We start from the raw sequence: 20,143 nt of genomic DNA, 5'->3' as shown, positions 1-20,143 counted from the left end.
CTCTCCGTTCGGTGTACTAGCCTCCATGAGCAGTATTTAATATTGTAAACACGAATAAGTTGTATTTAATCAATAACAACACTGTGATTAACCTAGGATTCGAACCCATGTTGTTTTAGCCCGCCTCATGGTGAGCGAAAATTCCATGACACTAACCCATGGGACCATACAATCCTACAAGAATCACGCACACAGCAGAGCTAGGTGCTGTACCAAAAAATCATACATGGCAAGCTTTAGCTGTGTACTGGCACTGCGAGAAACTGTTTGTGTACTACATGCTGACAAAAAATTGCTAATCCGTAATTACTGTAATTTATTAATAATTACTGTAATTTATGAATAACTTATGTAATTTATGAATAACTTATGTAATTTATGAATAACTTATTTCCGAGATAATCGACAAAAAAGAGCGCACAGCGAAAAAAGATCAAGAAAATAAGTCACTCTGACTTTTCTGAGTTATCCCAAGTTCTCTACATATATGCTGCTATGTATGATAATCTGTGTAACTGTGTTTGTATATACCTGAATAAACTTACTTAGTTTTATGAGTATATATCACAGTTAGCACTGTACTACACTATTTCTCTAATATAAGTACCCAGGAGAAGATAAGAGAATGGAACTTTATCGCTTATCTTCAAGTTCACAGCAAATGAACGCATGTCGGATCGAGACCAACTACAAGGCGAGGGTCTTTCTTAGGTGTACACAGAAAACAGGAAGTGGGGAAAATTGGTGCATGCAAAAAAATAGTGTGCAATGTGAAAATTGGCACGGTTGTGTTTGTTCGGCACCCGATTATGTGTTCGTAACCAGATGCAAAAAGTTGAAGACGAATTTTTGGTCGTGAACCGATTTCTTTGTGTTCAGAAGCGTTTGTGACCAGAGATTCCACTGTATTTAGTAAATTAGCTCATTGTGGGTCGTCTGCATGATCAAGACTTATGTTAAAGTCCTTGGCAATCATCAAGCGAGCTATGAGTGAAGAGAAAGTAAGCATACTAATCTTCAGTTTGTGTTAGTGAAATTAATTAAAGAAAATTCAGGTCATCTACGTTTATTCACATCATTTACTTAACATAATAGTAGATTGCTCTGTTCCACACCATGAGACTGGAGTGGGTGTTATAGTGCTGGACACATCCAGTGTTTAAGATGCCAAACCTACAGTCACGTTTATATTCCTTCAATCGTATTGAGAGACTTCTGGCCGTGTCTCGGATGTAGAGCTGATCGCATCATTCACATGGAACACTGTAGCATGGTAATACAGTGGCAGAATATATCGACTGGTTGTAAATGACAAAATGAGGATTATGTCATTTTATTGGGAAATGTTTCGTCCACTAGGAACTTATCAATTCATCTGAATTATTCTCAATTCTTATGAAATGATAAAGACCCTAGTGTAGGAAACCCACATTTTGAGTCCTATTTATATATTATAGTTTACCAAGTGAATGACTTAATCAATTAAGACCACGTGACAAACGAAATAACGTCTAGAATTGTTAGTTTCGTATTTCTAAAATTATCGGGATATCAAATTCTCTGAACCTCAAAGACAGTAATGACTTATTGCACCGAATAATTGAGATAAACTGTCCATTTATAAGTACAAACTAATGCACGACTTACACCATCACGAAGAAAAATGTGGTGACTGGGTTCTACTTGTCGGGGACCATAATTTGCAGCAATAAAGAACTTGAAACAGAACAAGACTACAACGAAAAATACTTTTCTCGATCTGAAGTATCCTCGTCACATAAAATTCCATTGTAAGCGAAAAGGTAATATAATTCACAACAAGACCGCTAACCAGCACGTGATACGTAGATACATAATGCTCCCCGCTAACACAGTTTTCTCTTCTAGACCATCAGAGACTAACGTCGAACCAAAGGACGTGGATGTTTACAATATACTAGGTGCAATAAGAGGAGTGTGATCAGGTTTACATCAGGAAAGCAATTGTCGAATGTGTTCCAATACTCTTGCAAGAACATAAACATGTCTGAAGGGGAACTTAAATCAGATGCTCGTGTCCAGCACCGAGACCCTTACTGCCATCTCATGGAATGGGACAACGCATTTTTCAATTATTATGAAAGTGATAAATAAGTTAAGTTGCAGATGCCAGGAATCCTTTTATGTTTAACTCGCTAACACAATTAAACAAAAGACTGGTATTCTTACTTTTACTAGACTTAGATTTCGCTTACTCAACACCTGACTCCTTGGACATCACTCATTCAACACCCGACTCCTAGGACATCACCCACTCAACACCTGACTCCTAGGACATCACCCACTCAACACCCGACTCCTAGGACATCACCCACTCAACACCTGACTCCCAGAACATCACTCACTCAACACCTGACTCCCAGGACATCACCCACTCAACATCTGACTCCCAGAACATCACTCAATACCTTGCTATTCTATGTTCCATTTCATGTACTTGATGCATCAGATTTGTAGAGAAACGTTTAACCAGTAAAGATTCATTTGCTGTGTCATTTACATCCATATTATAATAAACATTACTTATGCTGCCTACCTTTCAGCCCACATGGGAAGTGAAACAGGTACAGATCAACATATTTCAGCCGCAACTTATCTAATGACTTCTGAAGAAATCTTGGTACATCCTCCTCTCGGTTTCCAATCATAGGTAACTGGAAAATTTGTAATTATATTATTACACCTAATAATTACTGTTCTTACACAAAATTAATGCATCTGAATTAAAACACAAATAAATGGAATGTGAAATGCTGGCAGCTAAACATATTTGTATTACATAGATAAAAATATCTAAGAACGCTGAGAGGGCTAATATGTATAGTAAGAAGGGAGGGCGGATGAATGAGAGATAGTTAAGATATGTAGTTAGAATGTTATACAGATAAATATGAGAGATGATTAAGGCGTGAGACAAGAATGGAGTGCAGATGAATGAGACAGCATATAACTGGTCTGCATTGAAGGTACACACTGATTGATGTGAAGAAGTGCTAACCAATAAGTACGTAAGCAAGTGTGAATTATCATGTACATGAAGAACGTGAACCACCAGGAATATAAAGCAACATAAACCATCTGGTATATGAGTAAGAGTGAAGCATCAGGTATTTAAACAAGAAATGACACTTTGAACATTAACCAGTGTGAACCACCAAGTACATAAAAGAAGGTTAAACCATCACGTACATAAACAAGGGTGAACCATCAGTTAAAGTAATTATTATAAGTATGCTCGCCCTTTAGCACGTCTTTGGCAGACTATTTGATGGCAGATTCGAGAATTGCCAGGGCAACTTTAGCATGGAAGACGGTGTCCACTTCCATACTGCCAAAGACTTAAAGAATTGAAAATTAGACAGATATGCAATATCTGGGTGTTTTTACTGTAGACATATCGCCAACCATTGGCTTTATCAGTGTATAGATAAAGCCACTGGATGGCGAAACGTCTACAATAAAGATACCCAGATGTTGCACATGTGTCCAATTTCCGTCTTGTGATACTCTATACCATTCATATACAACACATCAAGAACTGACTAAATTATTGTGATTTTTTCCCCAGATTTTAATAACTGGACTAGAAAGTCACTTAAGATAAACGCGATAGAGAACGTCTGGAAACTTATTAAGTGTCAACTTTATAGTTTGATGTTTTCTCTATCACCAAAACCTCCATTTTCATTCCGCTGGTATGAGAATTTACTGCCTTTTATTTCCTCCATTAACTAATCTTATCAGCACCTAGGAGACTTAGGTAACTTGTCCCGTCTATGAAGTCCTCAGGTTTGCGAACTCCCCTTTCTGGATGTCTTGATTTACTGTCTTAATTGAAATTTTAAGTCCATGATATACAGGAAGGCACCCAATGTTTGTTCCTATATCCATGATATCCTATAATCATGAAACCAAAGTAAAAAGGAGTGGATTTCTTACTATGTTTTTGAGAACCTTGCTAGTTTGTAGCTGTGAGTATCTTGATGAGGAATTTATGAAAATCTTTGACATTGCATTGAGACTATGGTGCCATAAGAAGTTCTTAGAAAAGTCTTTGATAGAAGCTAGAAGACTTATTATAGAAATGAACCTAGGATAAGCCCACAGATTAGGAAGGTTGTTCATGGAACTCCGTGTTCATCAAGAACTGCAAGAAGCCCCTATCACGAGCCTTTTCCATCCTATGGAGAGGGAGCATGGACACGGGGGTCATCCCACAGTTACTAAAAACAACAGACATAGCCCCACTCCACAAAGGGGGCAGTAAAGCAACAGCAAAGAACTACAGACCAATAGCACTAACATCCCATATCATAAAAATCTTTGAAAGAGTCCTAAGAAGCAAGATCACCACCCATCTAGAAACCCATCAGTTACACAACCCAGGGCAACATGGGTTTAGAACAGGTCGCTCCTGTCTGTCTCAACTATTGGATCACTACGACAAGGTCCTAAATGCACTAGAAGACAAAAAGAATGCAGATGTAATATATACAGACTTTGCAAAAGCCTTCGACAAGTGTGACCATGGCGTAATAGCGCACAAAATGCGTGCTAAAGGAATAACAGGAAAATTTCGGTCGATGGATCTATAATTTCCTCACTAACAGAACACAGAGAGTAGTAGTCAACAGAGTAAAGTCCGAGGCAGGCACGGTGAAAAGCTCTGTTCCACAAGGCACAGTACTCTCTCCCATCTTGTTCCTCATCCTCATATGCGACATAGACAAGGATGTCAGCCACAGCACCGTGTCTTCCTTTGCAGATGACACCCGAATCTGCATGACAGTGTCTTCCATTGCAGACACTGCAAGGCTCCAGGCGGACATCAACCAAATCTTTCAGTGGGCTGCAGAAAACAATATGAAGTTCAACGATGAGAAATTTCAATTACTCAGATATGGTAAACACGAGGAAATTAAATCTTCATCAGAGTACAAAACAAATTCTGGCCACAAAATAGAGCGAAACACCAACGTCAAAGACCTGGGAGTGATCATGTCGGAGGATCTCACCTTCAAGGACCATAACATTGTATCGATCGCATCTGCTAGAAAAATGACAGGATGGATAATGAGAACCTTCAAAACGAGGGATGCCAAGCCCATGATGACACTCTTCCGGTCACTTGTTCTATCTAGGCTGGAATATTGCTGCACACTAACAGCACCTTTCAAGGTAGGTGAAATTGCTGACCTAGAAAATGTACAGAGAACCTTCACGGTGCGCATAACGGAGATAAAACACCTCAATTACTGGGAGCGCTTGAGGTTCCTGAACCTGTATTCCCTGGAACACAGGCGGGAGAGATACATGATTATATACACCTGGAAAATCCTAGAGGAACTAGTACCGAACTTGCACACGAAAATCACTCACTATGAAAGCAAAAGACTTGGCAGACGATGCAACATCCCCCAATGAAAAGCAAGGGTGTCACTAGCACGTTAAGAGACCATACAATAAGTGTCAGGGGCCCGAGATTGTTCAACTGCCTCCCAGCATACATAAGGGGGATTACCAACAGACCCCTGGCAGTCTTCAAGCTGGCACTGGACAAGCACCTAAAGTCGGTTCCTGATCAGCCGGGCTGTGGCTCGTACGTTGGTTTGCGTGCAGCCAGCAGTAACAGCCTGGTTGATCAGGCTCTGATCCACCAGGAGGCCTGGTCACAGACCGGGCCGCGGGGGCGTTGACCCCCGGAACTCTCACCAGGTAAACTCCAGTTAATAGCTTAAGCTTGTTCAAACTAGATGCATTTATGATTGAGTTTACTGTACATAATTTTAACCCCTGTGATTTCACGAATGCTCCTGACAGCATTCAATGCCTTGATTCTACATAGATATCAGGCAACCTGTTACGTATCACATACAGTTTATCTCCCTATATGTTGTTGTGTACAGTTTTATTGTTTAAGGACCCCTCAAGGAAGGTTCCTTGATGTTGGTGAGGGGCTCTTGATTTAGGGAATTGGATCTGTGCTCCAGTTCCCCGAATTAAGCCTGAATGCCTTCCACATCCCCCCCCCAGGCGCTGTATAATCCTCCGGGTTTAGCGCTTCCCCCTTGATTATAATAATAATAATATTGTTTAAGGATTAATTTCAACAGTTATGTCACTTGGAATTGTACCCCACCGTTCCCTTGTGTAGGTGTGGTTCCTCCTGGGTCCTTCCTTTGAGCTCTGAAGTCTTCATGGTTTTCGATTCCTTCCTTGGGTCATTGTAAATATATACGGGAAGGAAATAGAATCTAGGTTGACATGAGTCTTGTTGGTTCTTCATTCTGTTTGTCTAGTTTACCCGTTGAACAGTAACCTCCATCCTCCTTAAACAGGTGATCTATTCAGATTATATTCTTTTTCACGTCGTATAAGAATTTGTATTTAATACGTGAACAGGGGAAATTTTTTACTTAATCTTCAATGAGTTATGACATGAATGCTTTTCAAGTTTAAAATAATTTAATGTTTTTGAAGCTTTTTGGATCCAGTAAATAAACAGCAGTGGCTAACGCGACGGTCTGGAGTTCTGAGACTCTCTGACCCTGACCACGGGTTCAATCCCGCCCGTGGTATGGTTTGTTTGCAATCGTGTCATTACGATTTCGTGAGTCAGCATTGTCCTGTTTCCTGACGAATCTTGTTAGGTAAGACACATATGCAACAGTTAGGTATCTTTATTTCGAAACGTTTCGAAATAAAGATACCTAACTGTTGCATGTGTCTTACCTAACAATCTGTCGGTATTTTATACCATTTTAATGTTCATTCTGACGAATCTTACTTAACCTAACCTTAACATAGCATTTATTTGTTAACCTTGTCGAGTTTATGAGCTTACTACGTAAGAGTAATACCACAAACACGAGAAAAACGAGTTCCTTCTCCTTAGATCGGATCGTATGAACACTCGGCTGCCTGGCGTAATATTTAACATGTCACTGGCGATATATTCTCCCGTTTATTACCATAATTGCGAAGCTTATGAACAGGCTGTCTTTTTCTAAGATAAGATAAAATTTCGTTCGGATTTTTAACCCCGGAGGGTTAGCCACCCAGGATAACCCAAGAAAGTCAGTGCGTCATCGAGGACTGTCTAACTTATTTCCATTGGGGTCCTTAATCTTGTCCCCCAGGATGCGACCCACACCAGTCGACTAACACCCAGGTACCTATTTGCTGCTAGGTGAACAGGACAACAGGTGTAAGGAAACGTGTCGAATGTTTCCACCCGCCGGGAATCGAACCCGGGCCCTCCGTGTGTGAAGCGGGAGCTTTAGCCACCAGGCCACCGGGCCTGGTTTCTTGTACCTCTGGCACCTTTCGCTAGATGAGTTAATCGAGTGAGGGAGACGAGTATCTCCTTCTTTACTATCAGGTTTATTACAGAAACAATGGGTGGGCCTTGAACCCATGAGGCTCGAACTCATGGCTCGAACGTCAGGGGCACCATCTTTAACCAAACTGAACCCCTTATAACAGCCCAGCAGCTTTAACAGATCTATTCTTGCGTCTCTTTGGGTCATATAGTCTATGAACACAGATTGAGTTATAATTAACAACTGTCAATGAATAAACAAAAAGACGGACGGGGGGAACCACGGCCAGTAAATTGATCTGTAACCCAACTCAACTCCTTCTGTTTTAAGGAGTTCAGTTTGGTTACAGGTGGTTCCTCTAACGGAATATAACACAATAAATACTAGTTCTGACCCCTTCCTCTTGTAAGCTTGGTGGTGAAGGCAGTAGAGCGTCGGACTGTCAGTGGTAGGTTAATAATGCGACTGGTGGTGTTAGCGTGATAGTTGTGGTAGCTGTGTGTGTGGGATGAACAGGACCATGGGAGGAAGGGGCTTGCAGTAGGAGACATGACTTCCTTCTAGGGTTGGCGCTGGTGCCACAAGCATCTTTGTTCCAACTTCCACCCCATTACTTCACTGGCATTGTTCGTTGAGCAGTGCCCATGTCAACTTCAGCACTACCATAATGGATATCACTACTCCCGTGATTTACCACAACACTTGAGAACAGTTCTTGGTACACTAGTGAACCATATACACCGACCCTTATTACTTTTAACATCGTCAATAACCATGAAGTAAAACTCTTCCCCAATATCATCATTATTACTCACATCAGTTCCACAACCACGGGAAAAATGTTAGTTTTTTCTTATTATATGGACGCGTTATTCTCGACATTTTCCTGTGTCATCTATAGTTATCAGCATCTTAAATCAACAGAACACCGCTCCTGAATCATTTACCTCACTGTTGTAAGTGTCTTACTCGAGTAATACCATGTTTATCTACATGGAAGTTTTAGTTTAGTATGTTTATTATGCAGCCCAGACCCATCCTGTGGGCGGTAGTCACCCCAGACCCATCCTGTGGGCGGTAGTCACCCCAGACCCATCCTGTGGGCGGTAGTCACCCCAGACCCATCCTGTGGGCGGTAGTCACCCCAGACCCATCCTGTGGGCGGTAGTCACCCCAGACCCATCATGTGGGCGGTAGTCAAAAGATTACAGAGGTACATAATGGGTCCTGGGACTGGACCCCAAAGTTTTGATAGCTGAGCAAGTTACAGAGGTAATGAACTCACAATTTACAAAGGTAATGAACTCACAATTTACAAAGGTAATGAACTCACAATTCACAAAGGTAATGACCTCACAATTTACAAAGGTAATGAACTCACAATTTACAAAGGTAATGAACTCACAATTTACAAAGGTAATGAACTCACAATTTACAAAGGTAATGAACTCACAATTTACAAAGGTAATGAACTCACAATTTACAAAGGTAATGAACTCCAGGTGGAAGCAAGAATATTTTGTCAGTGTTGTATCCGCAAAGCTCTATGTAGGCTGAGTGGAGGTATATACTATGTAGGCTGAGTGGATGTATATACTATGTAGGCTGAGTGGAGGTATATACTATGTAGGCTGAGTGGATGTATATACTATGTAGGCTGAGTGGATGTATATACTATGTAGGCTGAGTGGATGTATATACTATGTAGGCTGAGTGGATGTATATACTATGTAGGCTGAGTGGATGTATATACTATGTAGGCTGAGTGGATGTATATACTATGTAGGCTGAGTGGATGTATATACTATGCTCACCCATCCCTAGGCCTCTCGCGCCTATTCTAAAGGTGCCATGATATATTTTTTTTATATTTTATTTAAAATACAGTATACAGTTGCCATGATATATGCGTTGATCTAAAGCACGAACATTGATTTAAGGATCCATGACTGGTAGTGAACAGGAAATATTCTGACTTAATAACCCTTGTGTGGTCGATAGACTTAACCACTATATGCTGCCAAATATATTTTTCTTAAATATTAAATAGTAAGCAAGGAAAAAAGTCTGAAAATGAGAAAAAAAATGGGTGACCAATAAGGGGTATATACAAGATATATTTGATGAACCTAGCATGATAGGAACTTTGTGCTCACCTTGGTAGTAATAAAGAGATCTTCTCTCTTGAGTTTTCCACTGCTAAACCATTTATCCAACACTTCGCCAATAAGATGTTCATTCTGGTACATGTATGCTGTGTCAATGTGACGATATCCACACTCAAGAGCCGTATTTAAAGCTGTTGATAACTCATCAGAAGCCTGAAATTTGACCATTAAATTATTAAACGTCAAGAATTTGTTTAAGTTTTAAGCAAACAACGTTAAGGTATGTATGCCAACACCTTAAGGTATGTATCCCAATACCTTAAGGTATGTATCCCAATACCTTAAGGTATGTATCCCAATATCTTAAGGTATGTATCCCAATATCTTAAGGTATGTATCCCAACACCTTAAGGTGTGTATCCCAATACCTTAAGGTATGTATCCCAATACCTTAAGGTATGTATCCCAACACCTTAAGGTATGTATCTCAACACCTTAAGGTGTGTATCCCAATACCTTAAGGTATGTATCCCAACACCTTAAGGTATGTATCCCAATATCTTAAGGTATGTATCCCAACACCTTAAGGTATGTATCCCAATATCTTAAGGTATGTATCCCAACACCTTAAGGTATGTATCCCAATATCTTAAGGTATGTATCCCAACACCTTAAGGTATGTATCCCAATACCTTAAGGTATGTATCCCAATATCTTAAGGTATGTATCCCAACACCTGAAGGTATGTATCCCAATACCTTAAGGTATGTATCCCAATATCTTAAGGTATGTATCCCAACACCTTAAGGTATGTATCCCAACACCTTAAGGTATGTATCCCAATACCTTAAGGTATGTATCCCAATACCTTAAGGTATGTATCCCAATACCTTAAGGTATGTATCCCAATACCTTAAGGTATGTATCCCAACACCTTAAGGTATGTATCCCAATACCTTAAGGTATGTATCCCAATACCTTAAGGTATGTATCCCAACACCTTAAGGTATGTATCCCAACACCTTAAGGTATGTATCCCAACACCTTAAGGTATGTATCCCAAAACCTTAAGGTATGTATCCCAATATCTTAAGGTATGTATCCCAACACCTTAAGGTATGTATCCCAATACCTTAAGGTTTGTATCCCAACACCTTAAGGTATGTATCCCAACACCTTAAGGTATGTATCCCAACACCTTAAGGTATGTATCCCAATACCTTAAGGTATGTATCCCAATACCTTAAGGTATGTATCCCAATACCTTAAGGTATGTATCCCAATACCTTAAGGTATGTATCCCAATACCTTAAGGTATGTATCCCAATACCTTAAGGTATGTATCCCAATACCTTAAGGTATGTATCCCAATACCTTAAGGTATGTATCCCAATACCTTAAGGTATGTATCCCAATACCTTAAGGTATGTATCCAAATACCTTAAGGTATGTATCCAAATACCTTAAGGTATGTATCCCAATACCTTAAGGTATGTATCCCAATACCTTAAGGTATGTATCCAAATACCTTAAGGTATGTATCCAAATACCTTAAGGTATGTATCCAAATACCTTAAGGTATGTATCCCAATACATTAAGGTATGTATCCCAATACCTTAAGGTATGTATCCCAACACCTTAAGGTATGTATCCCAACACCTTAAGGTATGTATCCCAACACCTTAAGGTATGTATCCAAATATCTTAAGGTATGTACACAATGCTAATTGCAAACTATTAATTACATTCCCCATAGATTACTTAATTTTCTAACTATTATTACAAAAGTAAATTCTGTGACTGGTAAATTCTGTGTGACTGGTAAATTCTGTGTGACTGGTAAATTCTGTGTGACTGGTAAATTCTGTGTGACTGGTAAAGGCTGTTTGACTGGTAAATTCTGTGTGACTGGTAAATTCTGTGTGACTGGTAAATTCTGTGTGACTGGTAAAGGCTGTGTGACTGGTAAATTCTGTGTGACTGATAAATTCTGTGTGACTGGTAAATTCTGTGTGACTGGTAAAGGCTGTGTGACTGGTAAATTCTGTGTGACTGATAAATTCTGTGTGACTGGCAAAGGCTGTGTGACTGGTAAAGGCTGTGTGACTGGTAAATTCTGTGTGACTGGTAAATTCTGTGTGACTGATAAATTCTGTGTGACTGGTAAAGGCTGTGTGACTGGTAAATTCTGTGTGACTGGTAAATTCTGTGTGACTGGTAAATTCTGTGTGACTGGTAAATTCTGTGTGACTGGTAAAGGCTGTGTGACTGGTAAATTCTGTGTGACTGGTAAAGGCTGTGTGACTGGTAAATTCTGTGTGACTGGTAAAGGCTGTGTGACTGGTAAATTCTGTGTGACTGGTAAAGGCTGTGTGACTGGTAAAGGCTGTGTGACTGGTAAAGGCTGTGTGACTGGTGAATACTGTGTGACTGGTAAAGGCTGTGTGACTAGTAAAGGCTGTGTGACTGGTAAAGGCTGTGTGACTGGTGAATACTGTGTGACTGGTAAAGGCTGTGTGACTGGTAAAGGCTGTGTGACTGGTAAAGGCTGTGTGACTGGTAAAGCCTGTGTGACTGGTAAAGGCTGTGTGACTGGTAAAGGCTGTATGACTGGTAAAGGCTGTGTGACTGGTAAAGGCTGTGTGACTGGTAAAGGCTGTGTGACTGGTAAAGGCTGTATGACTGGTAAAGGCTGTGTGACTGGTAAAGGCTGTGTGACTGGTAAAGGCTGTGTGACTGGTAAAGGCTGTGTGACTGGTAAAGGCTGTGTGACTGGTAAAGGCTGTGTGACTGGTAAAGGCTGTGTGACTGGTAAAGGCTGTGTGACTGGTAAAGGCTGTGTTACTGGTAAATTCTGTGTGACTGGTAAAGGCTGTGTGACTGGTAAAGGCTGTGTGACTGGTAAAGGCTGTATGACTGGTAAAGGCTGTATGACTGGTAAAGGCTGTGTGACTGGTAAAGGCTGTATGACTGGTAAAGGCTGTATGACTGGTAAAGGCTGTGTGACTGGTAAAGGCTGTGTGACTGGTAAAGGCTGTATGACTGGTAAAGGCTGTATGACTGGTAAAGGCTGTGTGACTGGTGAATACTGTGTGACTGGTAAAGGCTGTGTGACTGGTAAAGGCTGTGTGACTGGTAAAGGCTGTGTGACTGGTAAAGGCTGTATGACTGGTAAAGGCTGTATGACTGGTAAAGGCTGTATGACTGGTAAAGGCTGTGTGACTGGTAAAGGCTGTATGACTGGTAAAGGCTGTGTGACTGGTAAAGGCTGTGCGACTGGTAAAGGCTGTATGACTGGTAAAGGCTGTATGACTGGTAAAGGCTGTGTGACTGGTAAAGGCTGTATGACTGGTAAAGGCTGTGTGACTGGTAAAGGCTGTATGACTGGTAAAGGCTGTATGACTGGTAAAGGCTGTGTGACTGGTAAAGGCTGTATGACTGGTAAAGGCTGTGTGACTGGTAAAGGCTGTATGACTGGTAAAGGCTGTGTGACTGGTAAAGGCTGTGTGACTGGTAAAGGCTGTGTGACTGGTAAAGGCTGTATGACTGGTAAAGGCTGTATTACTGGTAAAGGCTGTATGACTGGTAAAGGCTGTGTGACTGCTAAAGGCTGTATGACTGGTAAAGGCTGTATGACTGGTAAAGGCTGTATGACTGGTAAAGGCTGTATGACTGGTAAAGGCTGTATGACTGGTAAAGGCTGTATGACTGGTAAAGGCTGTATGACTGGTAAAGGCTGTGTGACTGGTAAAGGCTGTATGACTGGTAAAGGCTGTATGACTGGTAAAGGCTGTGTGACTGGTAAAGGCTGTATGACTGGTAAAGGCTGTATGACTGGTAAAGGCTGTGTGACTGGTAAAGGCTGTATGACTGGTAAAGGCTGTATGACTGGTAAAGGCTGTGTGACTGGTAAAGGCTGTGTGACTGGTAAAAACTGTATGACTGGTAAAGGCTGTGTGACTGGTAAAGGTTGAGTTCTAAACGTTATGAACCGGTGTTATTTTCTCTAACATAACGCACCTGCACTCGGGAATCCTTGTATTATGTAAACAAACACTATATATTTTGGTAATTATATGATCCGAGAGAGGTTACCTGTTTTGAATTATCCCTGTACTAAATAACTACCCATTTTGCTGGCTAAAAGAATAGGGAGGATCGCAAGATTATTGTAATCAAGGGGGAAGCGCTAAACCTGTAGGATTATACAGTGCCTGCGGGGGGGATATGAAAGGTATTCAGGCTTAGTTCAGGGAACTGGAGCACAGATCCAATTCCCTAGATCAAGAGCCCCTCACCAGCGTCAAGGAACCTCCCTTGAGGGGAATGAGGATCGCAGCAAGAGTTAATAGTGCAGTTATCGGTTATCAGTTATCGTTAAAAATCTGAAACTAATCGGAAGAGGCAATCACAGATCAAATGGAAACTAATATCCAAGTTTCTTGATTAAAATGGCAAGTTAGAAGGGATCCTAAATCTAATATAAACATTTCACTAAGAGAATTATTCTTTGAAGGTAAACACTGAACTGTTGCCTCAGAGTGACCAATATAAAAATATTCACCATCACCTTAAATTTGAAGCTACTCGGAGGTTATATTATCAAGTTATCAGTGTTAATGGTTGAAAACAATGGGATGAAGTTATCATCCTGTTGTTTTCAACCTAATTCCCTCCAAACTTTTTTCTAAGTAATAATGAACAGTATTAGAGGTTTAATCAAGTAAGTAAGCTGAAAGCTTTGGGCAAATAACACTACACTTTCTTTACAGTCGATCTGAAGCACACACATGTCATGGCCACATAAGAGTCCAGTATATGACTGTAACCTACGTTAACCTTAGAAACTCAAACACATATTTCTGATCAGAAAAGAGATTCTCCAGTTACAGAAATCAGGTTTATTTATTCTACTGGAACTCAAAACCTTACACAACTTTCTTTGATGAGAACAAATTTACTCTAAAAGTTGGAAGCCGACCAGTTATTACACGGAACCCAACAATATTTATACTTAGATTAGATTTTGCCACCGAAGTGGCTGGTTTATTGTACACCCCTTATCCATCCTGTGGACGGTAGCGCAAGAGCATATGGATACACAAAAGGTCTAGGCACTAGGCTCCAAAAGGGTTAACAGGTGTATATATAGATTTATATCTACATATCTACAGTTCACTTATCTGTTACAAGCAAATTTAGGAAATTTGGTTAGTATATCTGGTATCTTATTTTCATTAATAAGATATCTTGACATGTCACATTGGTTATTATATTGTCTATCTCTGTATTCCTCAAATAAGTGGACAATTAAGCAGTTTTGTACAAACAAGTGACTCTGCAATGTACAGGCCAACCTCCCCCCCTTTTTGCCTGTTCACTCTGTCACATCTGTATAGGTTGTAACCTGGGATCCATATTTCGTTGTCCCAGTGATCCTTTATGTGGGTCTCAGTGAAAGCCGCGAACATTGCCTTTGCCTCTGCAAGCAGTCCACGGATGAAAGGTATTTTGTTGTTTGTTGCTGGCTTTAGACCCTGTATATTTGCAAAGAAGAATGTCATCGAACTGGTGGTATTGTTGGTACTGGGGGGGGGGATTTTTTTTCCGGCATTAGTATCTGTATCTGTTGGTATGGAGGCCATCGACTGTGGTTCTACTCCAGGAATGACTGGATTTGGTGTACGATTTCTGCCATTTCCTGCCAGTTTTTTTTCCTTCCTGGCACTAAAAAACCTCTCCCTCTTGAGTGGCTGTGGCTACCCAGGTTTTCCCATGGCCTGGATGTTTTGTATCTTTTTGTCCCATTTAGATGGTGTGCCTGGCAATTTAAGTTATAGCACAGTCTTTCCTGTACTGAAGAGGTACACATTTCAGGGTGAAAAAGCTTACAGGAAGGAAGTTTGCATTTTCCTGTTGTCATATGGGCACGGCATTTTCTAGGGTGGTCATAGTTGCACGTCCTGTCTGTTTTTCCAGATTTCCCATGTCTGCAGATACCAAGTGCATAGTATGTGCACAGGCTTGGTTTCCGTTTGCCTTGGGTTTCTGTGACTGTATTCCCTGTGGGTGCATGTTTACCTGTCTTATTCCTATCCTCCCTAGCACCAACAATGGAGCTCCCACCAGTTGTTTTTGGTATTATATCCTCACTATTGCTAGTGGAGTCCTCTTGTTTGCTATTTCCTGTGGTATTTCTAGTTTGCAATATTGGTTTTATCTTATCTTTGACTACACTTGTTTCCCCACTACGGCTCCTGTCCCCTATGAGGTCATTTATATGTATTCCTTCCTGCGTATAATTCCCGACTACCTGGACAAAATCTCCAGCTTCACCATTACTGTCTCCCAGGGCATCACCTCCAGCCTTACAGTTTCTGACTACATGGCCTGTATCAAGGGCAGTACCACTGAGCCCAGACTTTTTATGTTCCCATCTGTTGTAGAAAGCTTCCAGGTTTTCTATGAAAGCAGCTTTAATGTTATCCTCTTTTAATACCCTTGTGATTTTAGTCCACAGATTTATCTCATTTGGGCATACCCAAAAACACTTCCCTGTTTTAATATTGCTTGTAGCTAGTTCTTGGATATCTGCACAAGGGGCGTTACACCAATTTCCACAAAAATTACAATTTATCCATGTGGAAGCCCGTTTGTTTGATTGACTGCAGACTACACACAGCTTCATAATGATTTGAATGGTTGATTAACTGTAATTCTACTAGCAACCTCTTGAATACTCTATTAATAACCTCCTTAAATGAAGCTCTAGCTATTTGTATTTCTGTTTCTAACTGTACTTGTATATTGGACAGCTTACCGTGTACGTTCCTGATTTATATTTATTGTTTGTGTTTGATAAGGGCGCCTACAACCCCATCCGTTTACAGTCTGCTTTATTGTCCAACGAATCCGTTTGAAACCAGTCAAGGGTTCGGACCAGTCAAGGGTTCGGACCAGTCGAGGGTTCGGACCAGTCGAGGGTTCGGATCAGTCGAGGGTTCGGAACCAGTCTGATCATTGGGTCACTTACTTAAAACATACTGGTCGGTGACTTGGGCTAACACATGAAGGATCTACTGGAAATTATCTACCCGAGTAGTATGTGATTTGGTTGATACAAAAGTATAACTTGCATGTTGAAGACCCGGTGATTGCTGGCCCAATGAACGTAAGTCCAATGAACTTAAGTCACATTCTTTGTTGATCGAGTTATCCTACGTTAAAGCTACATAATGTACTTTTTATGTGCCTGGGAAGCCTGGTCAAGGACCGGGCCGTGGGGGCATTGACCAACAGAACATTCTCCAGGTGTTGGGAGGGTTCGTGGAGCTGTGATGGTTGGAGTTAAACACAAGTCGTTGGGTGGTAACACTTATATTAGCAGAGTGTGAGAGGCAGAGGCCCAGCCTGCCTGTGTTGCCTGTAGACCTAAGGGTGGAGTGAGATTCGCACAGGGAGCCCAGCACTCACATGCGGCATCACGTGATGTCACACATGCTAGTCGCTGAGCCTACTGAAAGGGAGCCTAAATATATACATGGATGATACGATCTACAATATACTACACAAGTATAAGTATAGGGAAATTCAGTAGCTATACTGACACAAGTAGGTAGATAACCTCCGTGTGCTCTACGGGGATGATGTAAAAGAAGTATGTCCCTGGGTTTGTTGACGTGAGGTATGACGGCACCACCTTCCTTATAGGTGTGTAATTACCACATGATATTGGTTATGAGATGTTTTTGCTTATAGATAACGACATTTTGTGCATAATACTTTAGCTGTTGATAGTCCCACATAGGCTTATTTTTCTAGTTTAATATCATTGGTTGCATTCCCGTAACAGTACAGGTTACCTTAACATTCTTAACAACCCATTAAAAAGATCCAATTTCTTTAAAGAACTCTTAAACAAAACCTTAACATGTCAGAGAATTTAGGCATTGGTAATTATTCAGAGGTGCTTTAAATCATCACTGAATATTAGAATTATTAGAATAATTTTAGAATATTAATATTACATCACTACCTTTGGGAACGAAATCAGTTCATAGTTAATAAAGGAACATTGGCACCCATCAGAAGGGTGAAGGTTGGGGAAGGTATGAGAGGCACTTTATTCTTGAAGCAGAGCCCAGGTTGTCAACATAGATGTCGTGGTCATCAGTGCAAGATATCACTGAACCCATAAAATACTCATCTGGAACTGCACTAAGAGCAAATGTAGAGGTCTTCCAGAGTGCTACAGAGATAGTTGGTCTCTATACCAGACTTCTATCCACTAGACGCTAGTGAAGTCGGACACACTTATGTTGGGCCGGACTGGTTAGGAGCAAGGAAAAATCCCTTCTCCTAACCCTAGGTGCCTGCTCAGTATCTTAGTAGTTAATGACATTTCCCTTTGGGTTACATAAGTTATTGAATTTCTTCAAGTCTACAGTAGGCCAAGGAATTCAAGACAGTTTAGCCTTTCTCCTCTACACATGGGCCCATTTAGGAAGAGAACTTCTAAGGAACAAATTAGTCTAGTGTAGCCTTCTGGGAGTTCTTAGCTAGGAATGGCCTCCACACCACTTTAATTCCTTGTATTGGTCCTTCGTTCTGTGGAAAATTTTTAATTTTCCGAAACTATAGCGCCTAATAGGTGTTTTATGTGCCGATATGAGTCAAAAATGTATTTGAAAATAGGGTAGAACCAAGAGTTCCCTTGGCGCATGCGCGGATGTGCGGGGGAGAGTGGCGGGTTTGTTTTGAAGGTGGAGAGGAAGCGGGGAAAAAGCATGGAACCACGAAATTGGCATTCACGGCGGCCTAAGGATTAATATAGGCCTCATTTCGTAATAGGAAGTGTCGTAACTGTTCCTGGTGGAGAGTGAGGGAACGTGATTTACGGGACCACGGTAATAGAGTGGTAATTGAGTGAATAAGGGTAGGACCGTGGGTGACTGACGCGTCGTCCTGGACTGTGTCCCGAGGAAAATTACCCTTGGTTTAATCATCACTCATCGGTCTCAGATCTTAATGGAGTGATCTCTAATGTGTATAATAATTATGAGCCATTAAATCGTCTTGTGAATTGTAATGTAATTAATGATAATAACGCTAAGTTAAGAGAATGCGTGAAGTGAAATAAGTCGTCTTGCTCCGAGTGAACACGTTAGACCTCGTTGCTCCCGAGACGAGGAAAGCGAAGCTCCTTGAGTCACGACGTTTAAAGCGGGACAAACCAGCGGATACCTCGTCTTGCTGGAATGAGAACCGTGTCGGTGTAGCAGGACATCGAAACTGAGATGGTGAATGGAAGAAATAAGGAGTATCAATCACCCACAGTTAAGTAACCCTTCTAATTATAACAAACTTAGGCTGGCCAGTTGTGTTATGTTGTGATTAGATAGGTTATGAGTGATCCAGCTACATCAAGGGACCACCAGAGAACATCTGGTAAGTGGTGGGATTATGTACAAATGTTTTCCTTGATGGATGTATCCAGGTGTATCCTACCCCCCTTCCCTTCATTCAGCTAAATTAATATAATCTATACAGTCCACAATTAATTAGTAGCACCGTACTTGTGGGTGCTATCCAATCCATACTGGTCTCGGATAGATATGGATAAGATTGTGAGGTCGAGGGGACCACTTGGCGCGACCAGGGGTGGTTAAGTTTTCTCACATGTCTACACGGGGTGACTACGGTAAACAATATGATTGTCTCCCAATGAGATTACTGGTATGTATATAATGTTGAGGTACATACAGGTAAGCACCCTAGAAAATTTTCCATACGTTCTATTAAATACTAGAAAGAGAACATATGGTGGAAACTTGTGAAAGTATAATTACTAATTTTGCCTAGGCCGTGAAAGCCGTGATTGCCTTAGAGTTAAGGTCCTCACAGGATTTCAAAAATACAATGTGATACTCACCCTCAAGGTACCAATCCCAATGATAGGCATCTCTTGTCCAGTATGCAGGCTCACAGTGGGTACCTTGGGTGCCATTGTGACACTCTTACTTGATAAGGTAAATAGATGATGATATGAAGAGCAGAGAGAAGAGGTGTGTGCAGGCGGTGATGACGGGAGTGTCAGTGCCAAGGAAAACTGGCTGGCCTGGCTGGCTTGGCGGTGATGACGGGAGTGTCAGTGCCAAGCAAATCTGGCTGGGCTGGCTGGCTTGGCACCACCACTCATGCGTTATCATCGCCTCATCTAATTATCTCAACCAGAAATTTATTTGTGTACACGTCTCTCTCTTAAGTTCCTCTTTACGTCAGTAAAAAACGAACTTAAAACAAAATTTTATATTTATCTATTTTCTTCAAATATTGATCAAAATTTAAGACAGAACTATTTCAGTATAAACAGTTATCACTAATAGTTCATAATATATATCACTGCCTCAAGAAAGTGTCTTACTTAACTCACAAGTGATTGTATTTTGTGTGTATTTTGTATTTTGTATTTTGGGGTGGCCCGGTGGCCTGGTGGCTAAAGCTCTCGCTTCACACACGGAGGGCCCGGGTTCGATTCCCGGCGGGTGGAAACATTCGACACGTTTCCTTACACCTGTTGTCCTGTTCACCTAGCAGCAAATAGGTACCTGGGTGTTAGTCGACTGGTGTGGGTCGCATCCTGGGGGACAAGATTAAGGACCCCAATGGAAATA

At 41.1% G+C, this 20,143-nt stretch overlaps 1 protein-coding gene across 1 annotated transcript in view; it reads right to left on the bottom strand.

The window, feature by feature from the left end:
* The window catches only part of LOC128687301 (aldo-keto reductase family 1 member B1), a 61,984-nt gene extending 42,311 nt beyond the window's left edge, over positions 1-19,673 (bottom strand). The window contains exons 1-3 of the mRNA XM_070098337.1: positions 19,402-19,673; positions 9,518-9,682; positions 2,576-2,693 (exon numbers count right to left, since the gene is read on the bottom strand). Of these exons, the coding sequence (XP_069954438.1) occupies positions 2,576-2,693; positions 9,518-9,682; positions 19,402-19,476 (358 nt within the window). The 5' untranslated portion in view covers positions 19,477-19,673. The remainder of the gene's footprint in view (positions 1-2,575; positions 2,694-9,517; positions 9,683-19,401) is intronic.
* Between the last annotated feature and the right edge of the window lie 470 nt (positions 19,674-20,143).

The sequence above is a fragment of the Cherax quadricarinatus genome, chromosome 62 (genome assembly GCF_038502225.1).
Source record: "Cherax quadricarinatus isolate ZL_2023a chromosome 62, ASM3850222v1, whole genome shotgun sequence".
NCBI classification, from domain to species: Eukaryota; Metazoa; Arthropoda; class Malacostraca; order Decapoda; family Parastacidae; genus Cherax; species Cherax quadricarinatus.
The sequence above is the reverse complement of the archived record's forward strand: the minus strand, read 5'-3'. Positions and strand labels throughout refer to the sequence as shown.